This window comes from Microtus ochrogaster, unplaced genomic scaffold (genome assembly GCF_000317375.1).
Source record: "Microtus ochrogaster isolate Prairie Vole_2 unplaced genomic scaffold, MicOch1.0 UNK31, whole genome shotgun sequence".
Taxonomy (NCBI): Eukaryota; Metazoa; Chordata; class Mammalia; order Rodentia; family Cricetidae; genus Microtus; species Microtus ochrogaster.
Window position 1 is genome coordinate 2,112,947 of NW_004949129.1, and position 12,730 is coordinate 2,125,676.

General features: G+C 37.9%; 1 protein-coding gene across 11 annotated transcripts in view; it reads right to left on the reverse strand.

Moving 5' to 3' along the window:
• Positions 1–12,730, reverse strand: part of Cdk12 (cyclin dependent kinase 12) — a 78,428-nt gene that overhangs the window by 15,223 nt on the left and 50,475 nt on the right. For 7 of the 11 annotated variants that reach the window (XR_003378853.1, XR_003378852.1, XR_003378851.1 and 4 more), the window contains exon 14: positions 9,824–10,241. The exons of 1 other annotated variant lie outside the window; for it this stretch is intronic. Coding sequence is in view for 4 of the 10 variants with exons in the window: in XM_026789896.1 (XP_026645697.1) it covers positions 9,824–10,241 (418 nt within the window). In the remaining 6 variants the exon portion in view is untranslated. Of the gene's footprint in view, positions 1–9,178; positions 10,242–12,730 lie in introns of those variants that run through there. 3 more of the 11 variants (XM_005368291.3, XM_005368290.3, XM_005368292.2) reach the window with 2 other exon arrangements.

The window sequence follows — 12,730 nt, forward strand, 5'->3', positions numbered from 1 at the left end:
ATCCGCCTGCCTCTGCCTCCCGAGTGCTGGGATTAAAGGCGTGCGCCACCATCGCCCGGCCTGAACTTCATTTCTTAATACATCTTTTTTGTTCCAGTCCTCACAGAGAACACACATAATGCCCTCTTCTCCCTCTCCTCCACCATGCTAGTAAGATGATCTTATATGGGGCACAGAACCCAAGTTTTCTTCCTCCCCAAAGTCACAGAGACAGCGGGACTGGAACTACTTGAGTCCCTAAAAATTACTTGGGACTATGAACTATGTCTTGGGACTATGAACTATGTCTTGCCATCTTTACTTTTTTTTTTTTTAATATTTATCTATTATGTATACAGTGTTCTGTCTGTATATATGCCTGCAAGTCAGAAGAGGGAGCCAGATCTCATTATAGATGGTTGTGAGCCACCATGTGGTTGCTGGCAATTGAACTCAGAACCTCTGGAAGAGCAGCCAGTGCTCTTAACCTCTGAGCCATCTCTCCAGCCCATTACTTTCAAAGAGTCATTCTGATTATTTCTACCTTTTCTACTTATTTCTTTGCTTTGGCTTCTTCTTAGGGTTTAGGCTTACTTCATAACCTGCACAACTATCTACAGACTTATAAAAAATACATGTTCTTAAATCAGCAAGCTCTTGAGGTAGAATTATGAGGCCATCCTGGACTACAGTTGAAGCTCATCTAGGTGACACAGCCTTTGTCTCAAATGGAAAAGCACAGCAAACTAAACAAAAAATATCAATTCCCTATACCTCAGACAGGTGTAAGACTCATCTCTCTCACTAAGTCCAGAAGCTTTCTAAAGGTGGGACCTCCTCTTGGTGTTCTTGCTTATCATGCTGTCCTGTATTCCGGACATGACGTAACTAATGATATTCCTGCTTCTCAATGAAGGTGCTGTCACGGCATAACTCTCTGGACACTGTACTCTGTCAACTTTCAGGCTGCCACCTGCTCCAAAGGACATCAGGTCTTTCCAAACTATAAATTTAGGTAGGGTAGTGGTGGTACACACCTTTAATCCCAGCATTTAGGAGACTGAGGCAGGCAGATCACCAAGTTCAAGGTCAGACTGGTCTACAGAGTGAGTTCCAGGACACTCAGGGCTACACAGAGAAACCCTGCCTCGAAGAGAAAATAAATTACAAATTCAGTTTCATGATTTCAAACAAAAATAAAGGGAGGAGCTGGAGAGATGGCTCGGTGGTTAAGAACACTGGCTGCTCTTCCAGAGAACCCAGTTTTGATTCCCAGTACCTGCAAGGTAGCTCACAACTATCTTTAACTTCAGTACCAAGGGATCTGATGACCTCTTCTGCCCACACACTAGGCAACACACATGGTGCAGACATACATGAAGGCAAAACACACACACACAAAATTACCTCATTGACTCATAATATTTAAACATTTTCTTTAAGGACACCTTAAGGATGAAAGCTCTTTTTTTTTTTTTATAGCATCTCAGCAAGGCAGTGGTGGTACATGCCTTTAATCCTAGCACTCGGGAGGCAGAGGCAGTATGAGATCCTAGTCTATGTAGTGAGTTTCAGGACAGCTAGCGCTATATAAGTGAGACCCCGTCTCACAAAAAACAAAACAGAATCTCACACATCCCAGCCTGGTCTACAGATCAAATTCCAGGACAGGCTCCAAAGCTACACAGAGAAGCCCTGCATCGAAAAACAAAACAAAACCAAAAAAAAAAAAAAACAAAAAACAAAAAACCCCAAACAACAAAAATCAGGATCTCTTGGGCTGTGGTGCCATACACCTTTAACCGAGCACCTGCGAGGCAGAGAGGCAGATCTCTGCATGAAATCCTAGTCTATGTACTGAGTGCCAGGACGGCCAGAGTTATATAGTGAGACCTTGTCTCATAAAAAAAGAAAGCAGGACCTCACACGTTCCACAATGGGCTTGAATTCTCTATGTAGCTGAGGATGACCTTAAACTTCTGATCCTCTTGCCTCTGCCTTCCATATTCTGGGATTATAGATTCGCTTAACCATGTTCGGGCCCTATTCCCTATTATAGCTAAAATTAATCCTATATTCTCAGATAATCCAAATTTCTAGAATGGAAATCAATTCTAATGCCTTGTAAAACCTGCCCCTAATCATCATTTTAGAATAGTGAAGTTATATGCTCCTTTCAAATGAGCAGTGATTATTTCCTTAGCCCAATCTCATCCTAAAATGTTGATTCTTCACTTATTTTAGATTATCCTTGTGGTTGATTACAGAGGAAAAGGTAGCCTACCATACCCCTTATCTCTTGCACATAGCTCAGGATCTTCAAAGACATTCCTCTTTTATTCCTTCCAACTTTTGGTTTCAGTTGCCCAAGAATCAAAACACCAAAAGCAGTTGTGATGGTACACACCTTTAATCCAGCACTTGGGAGGCAAAGTTCAAGGCTAGCCTGGTCAATATAGTGGGTTCCTGGCCAGCTAGGGGTATGTAGTGAGTCCCTTGGTTGTACATGTGTGTGTGTGAATACACACACACGTAATGCAATAGTGCTTAGCACATAGTAGGTATCTTAACGTGAGTTCCTTTTTTCTCGCTTCTTTCTCCCAAGATAGGTTTCTCTGCTTTTTTGGGTCTGTCTTCATTTGTCAGACGGCACTGAAATAATCAAGCTAATGTTCTTTTCTGGCTCATTTATTCTGAGACTCTTAATTCATATATTCTGCTCTTCTATGCATTGCTCATCTAAACCAAGTGGAAGAGGAGCAGTTTGAAGGTTGACCTTAGAACCTGAGCCAGGTGTGCTGGCTCATCTTCAATCCCAACTGTTAGGAGGCAGAGGCAAGTGCAACTCTGTATCAGGCCAGTCTAGTCTAGAACCAGGACAGGCAGGACTAGAGAGACCCTTTCTCAAAAATAACAAATACTTGGAAAATACAAGTAACTTCTACCACATTACTCCTTATTTCTGAATTACTTTTGAACCATACAGACAGCATTGGTATGCAAATGTCACATATTAGTTCTTTGCTTAATACTTTTGTTTATAGGCCAGGCATGGTGGCCTATACTCCAGAGGCAGGTGGATCTCTAAATTTGAGGCTAGTGAGACAGTTTCAAAAAAAAAATTATGAATTTGTTTTTGCTGATGTTCTTTAGACACCCTGAAGGAATGTCCTTCTACTCGGTAGTCTGGGGGTTCTAGGTCCATTCTCTAAGCCTAAAGGTACCAGTGTGACCAAGGGAAACTCTTGACTAACAGAATTACCTTAATAGGACCACCACAGAATAGTGAAACAGCAAACACCTCCTAAGTTTTACTAGCTCAAGCACAATTTTTCCTCCTCATAAACCACTGCCACAACAGCTGCAGTTCTCCCTTCCTGACCTATTTGTACTACCTCTTTATGTTTTGTTTTTTGGTGTATTTTTTCTTTTTCTTTTTTAAATAAAGCCTTTGAGTCCTAATACAAGTTGCAAATACCGGTCTGAAGCAAGTTAGAAGTTTCTGAGTTCTTCCTGAGAGGTTAAATCTAGACACATCAGGCTCCGAAGCATTAGCCTGGTGGAGTGCTGTCTAACAATGATCTTCACTAGCAGTATCCTTCATTAAGCACCCTACTTTCAGGGAGAGAAGACAGGCTTTGTTCATCTCACTGGCTGCTATGCTGTGTCCTTTAGAACTTTACTTCAAACAACCTGAGATGGTTGTTTGGATACATTGTTCTTTATTGCTCTACAACTATCAACTAGGATTTACAGTTACCTTAGATTCAGACACCAAAAAAATTTATTTATGGTGGCTAGAAAGATGGCTCAGTGGTAAAGCACGTTTCTCTTTCAGAAGACTTGAGCTCAGTTCCCAGTATCCACAGCAAGTGGCTCACAATGGCTTATAATTTTAGCCCCAGGGGATCAGATACCCACTTCTGGACTTGCTGGACACCTGCACACAATATGATACGTAAGCACACAGAAAAATTAAAAATATTATCTTTAAAAAATTTATTTATTTCCAGGTCCTAAGGGTACATCTAAGTGAACTATATCCTATATCTAAGTGTGCCTATATTCTTAATTCAGAGAAGTATGTTGAAGTTGAGAACTGTGTAATAAGAAAGCTTCACCAACAATTACCTATCTAAAGATTATGAAAGACTAACTCCACATCAGTCTTTCTCAGTACTGGATTACTAATTTTTTTTTTTTTTTTCAAGACAGGGTTTCTCTGTGGCCCTGGAGCCTGTCCTGGAACTAGCTCTATAGACCAGGCTGGTCTCGAACTCACAGAGATCCACCTGCCTCTGCCTCCCGAGTGCTGGGATTAAAGGCGTGCGCCACCATCGCCCGGCCTGGATTACTAATTTTAGATAAATGATATGAGAGCAACCTGGTGGTCAAAATATTTTTGGCACCCTAGTGATAATCACCAGAGCATAAAAACAACCTGCATTTGCTTTCTACTCGGTATGATAGCCTTCTTCTCAACAAGCTTTATTCCCATATATATCCATCTACAACTGAACTTAGAAATGTCACCAGCAAAAGCAATACCCTAAGGATGTGGGAGATGAAGAAGTGAAGATTCAAAGAGTGGAAGCAAGATTACTGAAACATAACACAAAAGTTCCTTTCATACCTTTGCAATGAGAAAGCATGGTTATTTTTGCTCTTTAAATCTCACCCCAGAAGCTAAAGATCTAGATACTTGTTCTCTGAATTGTTTGGAAAAATTTCAAAAACCATGAAATGGTAATAACTCTAAATACCCAGCAGAGTTAAGTCATTAGTAATTATGGTAGACTTAAATCATCCTAGTAGGATCCTGAGTGGGACAGAAAAAAAGGTAAGGAGAAGCAAGAAAAGGAAAGGAAGTAGGTAGATAGGATGACAGCTACCTAGTGAGGAGGGATAGGACAGACAGCACCAATGATTCCCAAAGGTTATCTTCCAACCTCGGCTAGAGGAATCCCCTACTTGAGTAGTCTAAGGCTACAGAAACTTTTGGGAGGTATTCCCACATGAGAGAAAACCTAGCCAGACAACAGAATCAATTAGTGTCCAGGAATCTCACCTTACCTCTCAGGTCAACTAAAATACTCAGCAGACCGTCTCCTTGAAATGGTAGGCTATTTCTTCACTAAGGAACTCCTCATTCTCATTCCACCTAGCCCTTCAGAATTATTAAACTGTGAAAAGTCACTCAGTAAATTTATAAAATCCAATGGAGAGGTAGGATAATTTTTAAATAAAAGAACCCCTAGTTTACAATGAAAAACAGTGTTAACTTACTATAGGCATTAGCCTTTTTAAAATTAAGGGTGTATATCCGGGAGAAGAGTGCTAAAGATATTTGGGTACTGAAAAGGCTTTCTACATGGAATGGTTTTGTGCATGAAGAGAAAAAAGTACAGGCTAGTCCTCTGTCTTTAGACACAGAATTAAGACAGCCACTGTTATAAAGCAGAAGCAATACACTCTGGAAGCTGGAAATTCACATCTAGTCAGACATGCAATGTATAATGACCTAAAAACCAAGTCACTGTCTCTGCAGAGACTACTAACAAAATCCTTGGAATTGGAAATATCTTGAGCTCTCCATTCTCCTTCAGGGTCAAAAAGAGTATGATTTTGTCTTAAGCAAAGGATACCAAAAACAGAGAAATTTAGCTCAAGTCAGCAATCCTCAGCAGTAGCTTTTAATCCTTCATTTTCCATGGCCTGGGTGCCACTTATACTTCTAAAACTTGCTCATTCCACATACAAAGTTCAGACATTTTTTCCTCTTCCTTTTTCCTGATAGATTTTATTTGCCTTTTTCCTAGCTAGACTGTAGCATGTATGGTCAAGGACTTCTTAGTGTTTTAAATTATAAGCAGAACTAAAACAACTTTCCCCTCTGGTAGAGCTGGGAAAGATCTTAAGAATAATATAGATTTTATCCTTTAAACAGCTCTGCTTCATTTCTTGGCTTACTGCTGTTAGGAAATCTCAAAGGTTGCTGAACACATTAACCCCCATGCTGATCCTCTTCTATAAGACTGGAAACCAGACTGGGTGAAATGGTGGAGATCCTGGTTTCAGAGTATCCTTTAGGTCTAAACAGCTTCTTACCAGCTTCTTTTGATGACTGTTGAGCTCAAACCCACTTACCTCTCCTGCCAGGAGGAGTCAGTCAGGGTACATGAAGCTCAACTCTTGATGGCTTCATACTACCATCCATTCTCTACTTTTTTCTTTTTAAAATCATGTTCTTATGGATTCCCTTAGCTCAATTTTTAATTCTTTAGTTTCTACTCTAGTATTCTCAAGTACCTCTCCAAACCCTGAGAATTTTTGTTTTGTTTTGTTAGTTTATGAGTCTTCCGAAATTGAGAACCCATAACATAAAGGAAAAAAATGTCCTTCATATATGATTAGATATGCTCAAAGGGTACAGAAATTAGAAGTAAATGCAATGGAGCAAAAGTGGTATATTAACAGGAAATATTTAATTTTCCAATCTCCACTTTCCATCTTTATAAACTGAAAGAAAAAATTTAATATATTACAAAATATCTGTACATAGACAAGGTACACCCAATGGGGGTCAAAAACAAGAGAGAGAAAGGAATACAGTGTCAGGAACCTATAAATCAGGGAGAATGAGGTGGCAACTGACACTTTTCCAATGCACCATTCTCTCTCAAAACCTGCTGGTAACCACTTTAGCACTGTACCTATATACGCATATTATACACACACACATACACACATACACATGTTGGGTGGTGATTATGGCATAAGCTAACAAAAGTACTACATACAAACTTGTGCTAATTGCCCTGTTTTAAATACATATTTCTTATGTCATTTGTGAATCCTTATCCATATAGAGAGATAGAAAAAAATAAGGAAACTGGGTTAAGCAAATGTGCTTTTAAAACCACATACAAAAATGATCATGGTCAAGCCAGTTTTGTCTCTTAGTCATGAACAAAATCAGATTTCTCGTTTGTTCAAAATAATGTGTTTAATAATGCTACAATAGTTAAAACCCATATCATTTTTGAATGGAATTAACTAGGTATCTACTTTTTAACCAGTTGGGTTGAAAATTCAGCCAAATTTTTACTTTCATTATGTTTATATATAGTGTAGCTGAAAAATGACCAAATACCTTTTCTTCCTCCATAGATTTCTGGATTAAATGTGTTATTTTCCTTTGCTTTCAGAAGTAGTCAAAATTATCATAAAAAATATTTTTATAGGTTACACTTCCAAAATGAGGTGGGGGTGAAATGGGAACATACATACATATACACACATTCACATACTCACCCCCTTCCCTAGCAGGGATGGGGAAATGGAAGTTTACGTAAATTATTTAGACTATTTGGCATAATTAAAAATATAGTGGCAGACGGGAAGGGAAAACATTATTGATGACTATCTATAACCAAAATACAATGAAAATATATAGAGAAATTTATTCATATTTGATGGGAAAACAATTTTTTTTTCACTGAACAGATACTTTAGAAAGTATCCCTGCTCAGTTTCTTTAATCAAAAATAGGGGACTGGGGTTCAACACCTTATAATAAAATATCCTAAAATAAGGCCCATGTCTGAGGACTAACTAGTAGCAGACTGAAAGTACAGATAAAACTTTAATGCAATCTATGGATAGCATCTCAGTATTCCTAGGATATCTAACCAGACATCCTGGCATAAAAAAGCTATCAATGCCAAATGGCTAGAAGGTTCACTTACTATTAGTGTTTGGCCCTGTGGCAAAGCCATATCAAAACACAGAAAATAAAGAAATATACACACTGGTATTTATTTCAGTAACAGGGGAAAATAGTTTTTATGTAGCTGGAGAGGGTTCTTTCACCTCTTTAAATTTATTTTAAAAATTAATATATCTTTCTAAATATATTTTTTAACTTAAGAACTTGGTATTGAAACATGAAATTTTACTTGAATTCTGAAAACTATTCTCCAAGATGCTCAAGTATGTTTGCTTTTCTCTGTAAAAGGGAGCTTAACCTACAGTTCACAAACTCCCAAGTCTGTGCAGATCAATATATGACATATGTTTTTAAAATACTCCAGATGCTGATGGAAGTAATGGAAGCCATAATGAGAAGCCTCTCAAGTAATCTGAGATCCTTTCTCTCTTCCACATTTTGTTTTGGTAAGGCAAGGTTCTTGTCAGGAAATCATATTTTATATACCCTTTACCACAATCAAAATGCTCTCTATTAGAAATAGGCTATACATGCATGCTGTGATGTATACTTATCAATACTGTTCTTTTACATGGTAAGCTGCTTAAAGCATTTTCTTTAAAGGTATCAGAAATCGATATATCTTCAGATATACACCCTAAGCTAGGTTATATATCCATGTATTTCCAAGATTTTCTCTGACAATATCACAAGGCTCTGTTTGAAAGGCTTTAAAAAAACATAAAAATATACATGTAAACAACATGCTCATTGATCTTATTACCCTTCTGGGTTTGGAGGTACCACCTCCCACCACCAGCTCAGCAGCAATGTACTATCATTAACAAATCAACCTCCCCATCGTAACATGGCTTAAAAAACAAAACGAAAATTTTAGAATTGAAGAGTTACAGAGAACAATGTAAGAGTTTGAATTTCCTTTCCTTTATTTAAAAAAAAGAAAAAAAGAAAAAAGAAAGAAAAGAATCATTCCAGGTTCTTGGGCATCTCTACTATATTTTCTATCAAACAAATGCCTCAAAAAGATAAAAGAATAGGGGCAGGAACATAGTGGAAGGAAAAAGAGGGGGACAAAAAGGCAAGGGGAAAGGAGGAGAAAAAAGTAAAGCAAAAAGCAAAAATTGGGTAAAGTCTCCCTTCTTGCCCAAGAATGCCACTTTCTACAGCCTGTTTTAAGCGCAGGAAGAGGGAAAAATTGTCAAAATTGAGCAAACTTAATTTATTTGGAAAATGTATGTACAAGATGCTCAACTGAAGCAAAAATGGGAGATGGTAGAGAGAAAGGAAACATTGAAGCCACTGTTTCCCTTCTAGCAAAAGCCTAAGAGGAGCTCAGATCTTGTGAATACTATTCTCTTTAAAGGTGGGGTGGGGAATTAAATAAAAATTCAAAAGAAACCACACACAAACACACACACATACAGAGAGAAAAAACAAAAACAAAACAAAAATATTTTTGAAACCCAAAGCCTCTCTAGAGCCATCTCAAAACAAAACTGTCCTCTCTCTTCTGCTCAAGGGCAGGCAATAAGCTAATGCAACAATTACTTTTCAACCAAATGTCTCTTCTTCTCCATATTTTCTACTATAGCTCCTACATAAAGCAGAAGTAAATATTCTGGCTATTGCCCATCCAGGAGGAACTGGTGCCAAGATCATTGAGTCGCCTGCTAGTAGCAAGTGAGCAAGGAAAACAATGGACATAGTTGCAGTAGTCAAATACAGATGATTACCTTGCTCTGGCAAGGGATTAAAGGTTCAGAGGACTAGATGGAAAGATGGATAGGGAAGGAATTTTCAAGGGCAATGATGTCTCTGGGTTAATAAGGAACTCCTCTCCCTCTTCCCCCTCGAGGTGGGACTCTTGCAGCCCCCCGGTAGAGTTTTCCATAAGCAGAAGACTGAGCTGGGCCCCCCCACTGAAGAGTTGTTCCTGAGCTGTTGGCCCCAGTGGCTCCTGGACCCAGCTCCCCATAGTTTTGCAATTTGGTCTCTGTATGTACCACAGAGTTGCCATTTCCCTCAGACTTCAGGAATGGTTGCCCAACCACTGAGTGTAATGCTAAGGGTACCCTGGCAAAACGAAGGTCCTGGTCCCCTGGGAACTGCACTGACCCTGTGCCCTGGTAACTGTTGGACTCCCCAAGGTGGCTCACAGAGCCTGAAAAGGTCCTGTTCTTCACCAGGGTCTGGACCAAAGATTCTGTCAAGGCTGGACCAGAACTGCGTTCATCAGTGTCAGCGGCACTGAAACCAGCTTCAGGCCCATCAGTGTTTCCATAAGTCCTGTTTGGATGGGATCGGGTGGAGTACTCCATTGGTCTCAAGGCCTGGTGCTCATGTGGCAGGTGGCCAGGAGGCTCTGCTTCAGGCTGGGATAAAAGTTGCAGCAAGGCGGCTGTCACGGCGGGATTCAACTCCTGGGGGGCGCTGGAAAGATCGCCTTCAACCAGAGGGGGTGGAGGTGGCAGCGGTGGAGGTCCAGGGGGCTCAGGGGGCCTCTTCTCTGGTGGAAGAATGTGAGGAGGACATGCTGTGGAAGGGTTACTTCTTTTAAACACCATCTTAAAAATCACATGTGATTATAAACACAAACACATACTACCCAACATAGATAAATACCAATACAAGTAACCAGATTCATTAAATAAAATCTTGGGATCAGGAAACTGAAATTTATAAATAAAATAATCAAGTGATTAGAAGTAAAACAGTTGTATTATGGATCTAATAGCTGGTATAAAAGATGTTATGTTTCAAATGATTGTCCTGAATTTTTTTGTCTGAGATTTCATTCCTTAAAAAGCCGTTCAGATTGTTGGCAACCTCTCCATCCCTTCTGCTGTTAGATAAAAACATTTTTGAAAATAAAGTAGAGAGAAGGAAGACGAAAAGGAACAATATACACGTTGTCATCACATTTCTAGGACATAATCTTTCTGTATAACCTACAGACCTGGCTAACACATTTACACAATGTTAAATGATATAAGACTAACTTGAAATACAACTTAAAAGAATATGCAGGAGAGAAGCAATCAAGAAAAAACTTGATATGTATAAAAAGTCATTTCACTTCAACAAACTTTAGTCATTTCTCCCCATAACCATATCGTCAAGTTGGATATTAACCAACTACACCATTATTCAGGAAGACTATTTACAATTGCAAAGACCAAAGTAAGCCTACTGTAATTTTCTATTTTATTTTCTAATCTTCTGCATGTTTTTTTATTCTATGAAAAAGAAAAATCACCCCAGCAGTGTTATGCAGAACTGGACTGCTGATAAAACACGTTCATCCTGCGTTAAGAATTTACTATTCAGAAATATACTGAACTAATACTACACTCAATTATAACTAAGATCTCTTTGTTGAAATATGTCCAAAATTTTGCTTTTTTTATTGCTGCCTAATTTGCCTGAGAATGACTTCTTATCAAAGCAAGAGATGAAAGTAAAATGACATGAGTTGGAGGCCACACAACTACTAAGCCAAAATGCCTTCAAAGATTTGAGAGTCAACCTGCTAAAGCAAAGGTTTGATGTTGTGGTTTTATCTTTCAAATGACAAATTTTTCCTTTTCCTATAGAAACATTTAAAAACATCTCTACGATCATTCTTCTATTTTGTTAGTTAGTGATGTAATGTCCATACTTAGACAAGCCAAAGTCAGTTTTTGGTTACAATTTGATATTTCTGTAGTATAATTATCTGGCATATACTTTGTAACTAAGTTTCCACCCCCCAAGTATGCACATGAAAGTACTCTAAAAACAAAATACAATTTTAACACTGCAGTGGAAAAGGCCATGTGCTATATGAAACAACAAATAGGATAAACAGTCTAGAGCTTCTGGGATTGGAAGCACAAGCAGACAGAAGAAGAGGCAAGGTATCAACTTACAGTTCTGAACACTTTATAATATGAAACTCCAAGTTACTTGTTGACTGGCTGGTTATCTGAGTACTAGGTAAAAAATAATTTACGGCAGAAAAATAAATCGGCTACTTAAAATTTAGAATTTGAAGAATAACTTGAAAGGATAGGGTAACTGAACTGTATGTATTTATATTTCAGAGCCTTTTACTGTCAACACTACTTACTTTATCTATCTTTACAAGAGAACATCTAAGTACCAGTGACATTAAAAGGAAGTATTTGGAGCCTATTCATGAAATGAAAACCAAGAATTTTAATAGTTGGGGGTTAGGGGGGGTGAGGAACAACAAGAAAACCCAAACCAACTTTAAAAAACATAGCTGTGAAAATGGCAGTTTAAGTTTACATTCTTCCAGTTATACCACCTTTATTAAATAACTACTAAAGTTAATAAAGCTTCTTAAAGAAATAAAACTAAAAATATAAATTATAAATTATATTGTCTTTGGATTTAAAGTGCTGATGTTGCCAATCTATAATAATTTTATACTAATGGAGAGAGGTAAATAAATGGAAAAATAGTTTCAATCATTACACTTTCTTAATAAGTACATGAAAACTAAATTACCAAACGAAAATCATTTTCTTATTTATAGTCTGCCCTCTGGTGGAAGTGTTAATGAACAGTGAAACAGCCAAGTATGAGGCACCAGGGTGTGGTGGCATGAGGCGGGAAGATCTTAAATTTTGAGGTCAGATTGTGCTACATAACAGCCGAACTACTAGATAATCCAGGAAAAACTATAATAAAGAGTTGCAGAGTTTGATGGACAATTTTTTTTCTTTATTTCTTTTCTTTTTTTTTTTTTTTTTTGAGATCAATGGTTGGTCAGGAACTTCCTATGCAGAACCAGACTGGTCTTGAAATCACAGAAATCTACATTTCCCTGCCTCTTGAGTGCTGGGATCAAAAATGTATGACATCACAACCATCACATTTGTATTCATCTTTAGTTATGATAGTTTTACACTTGGCTCTAAAAACCTAATCCAATATCTAGCTATATGCTATGATTTATTTTTATTTTTAAATTTTTAAATATTTAAATATTTATTTATTTATTTATTTATTTATTTA